Source organism: Rhinopithecus bieti, unplaced genomic scaffold (genome assembly GCF_001698545.2).
Source record: "Rhinopithecus bieti isolate Rb0 unplaced genomic scaffold, ASM169854v2 scaffold_24087, whole genome shotgun sequence".
In the NCBI taxonomy this organism is placed as follows: domain Eukaryota; kingdom Metazoa; phylum Chordata; class Mammalia; order Primates; family Cercopithecidae; genus Rhinopithecus; species Rhinopithecus bieti.
In genome coordinates this window covers 1-1,381 of record NW_016810923.1, presented here as the reverse complement: position 1 = coordinate 1,381, position 1,381 = coordinate 1, and the positions used below count along the sequence as shown (strand labels likewise).

The window sequence follows — 1,381 nt, the reverse complement described above, 5'->3', positions numbered from 1 at the left end:
TGCCCGCGCCGGCCTTGGCGCCCGCGGCCGCTGGGGCCTTGAGCTTTCCGCATTTCTTGCTGGAGCCCTTGGAGGTCTTGGCACCGCCCGCGCCGCCGCTCGCGCTCCCGCCGCCGCCGCCGGCCGCGCTCTTCTCCGGGCTCTGGCTGGCGCTGGGCTTGGCCGAGGGGTCCATTTTGGGCTTTTTCCGGGGCCGGTACTTGTAGTCGGGGTAGTCGGCCATGTGCTTGAGTCGCAGCCGCTCCGCCTCCCGGATGAACGGGATCTTCTCGCTGTCCTTCAGCATTTTCCAGCGCTTGCCCAGCCTCTTGGAGATCTCGGCGTTGTGCATGTCTGGAGACTGCTCCATGATCTTCCTGCGTTCGATCTTGGACCACACCATGAAAGCGTTCATCGGCCGCTTGATGTGGCCCGACGCCGTCTTGCACCAGTCTGGGTCGCTCTCGTCCAGGGCCACCGGGCTGCAAGCCATGAATTCGCCCTCCTCCGTGTCCAGCGCCTCCCGGGGCAGGTTGCTCTCCGCTTCCAAGCTCTCCGCCTGCTGCACCATGATCCGCTGCGGGGCTGGACGCTCCAACCCGGGCCACTGGGTCTCGTGCGGAGGTCCCCCTCCCCCTCCCACCCCTCCACCTTCCTGGGCAAGTTGCAAAGTCCTCGGCACCCCGCTTTCGCGGCTCCCCCCCTCCCCCCCGCCCCCCCTTCCAGGCTGCACACAGCGGCTGCGGTGGCTTCGGCGGCGACGGCCGCCGGCGCGCTGGGAGCTGCGGTCGCGACAGGAGAGGCGGTGGCGACGGCGGTCGAGGCAGCCCGGGACCCCTCTCTCCGGCTCGTGGCTCCCACCGCAAGAGCCGGATCCCGAGCTCACCCAGGCGCGCGCGCTCCTTCTGCAAAAAGTTGAGGTCTCTCTCTCAACTAGTTATCACGGTGTCATATGGGTGACATCACTCCCCCGGCTAGCCAATGGCTGGGGGCCGGCTCCGCCCATCTCCCTTTATTAACTCGGAGGCCCCGCCCCTCCACCCCTCCCTCCGGGCTGCTTTTGCAAAGATGGGGGTGGGGGGGAGAGGAGGCATGTCTAGAAATATGTTATTTTTAAAAAATCCGCGTGTGTGCACAGATGCGCCTCTCCCCGGGATGCTCGGAAGCGGCGCGCGGCACCACGGGGAGCGGGCGGCCAGGGGCGAACCGGGCTGGTCTGGGCGCCGGCGCGAACCGAGGACCGGGTCCCGGGAGAGGCCCCGCGCACCTTTGTGCCCAGTCCCCGGGAGGCCCGACGGCGACAGCGGACGGCGCGCGCTCACTCCCCTTGTGCACACACTCGGGTACGCGCCCAGCCTGAGACTGCCGCCTCTGCCCGGCTCGGAGTCCGCCGCGCCCGGCC

General features: G+C 68.8%; 1 protein-coding gene across 1 annotated transcript; it reads right to left on the bottom strand.

Annotated features, from left to right (window-relative positions):
- Positions 1-4: 4 nt before the first annotated feature.
- On the bottom strand, positions 5-594 carry LOC108542964 (transcription factor SOX-11-like; the record flags this gene model as incomplete). Its single annotated transcript, XM_017893241.1, has 1 exon — positions 5-594. A coding segment is annotated over exon 1 (546 nt), but the record flags the coding sequence as incomplete, so codon positions are not given.
- Positions 595-1,381: the final 787 nt, after the last annotated feature.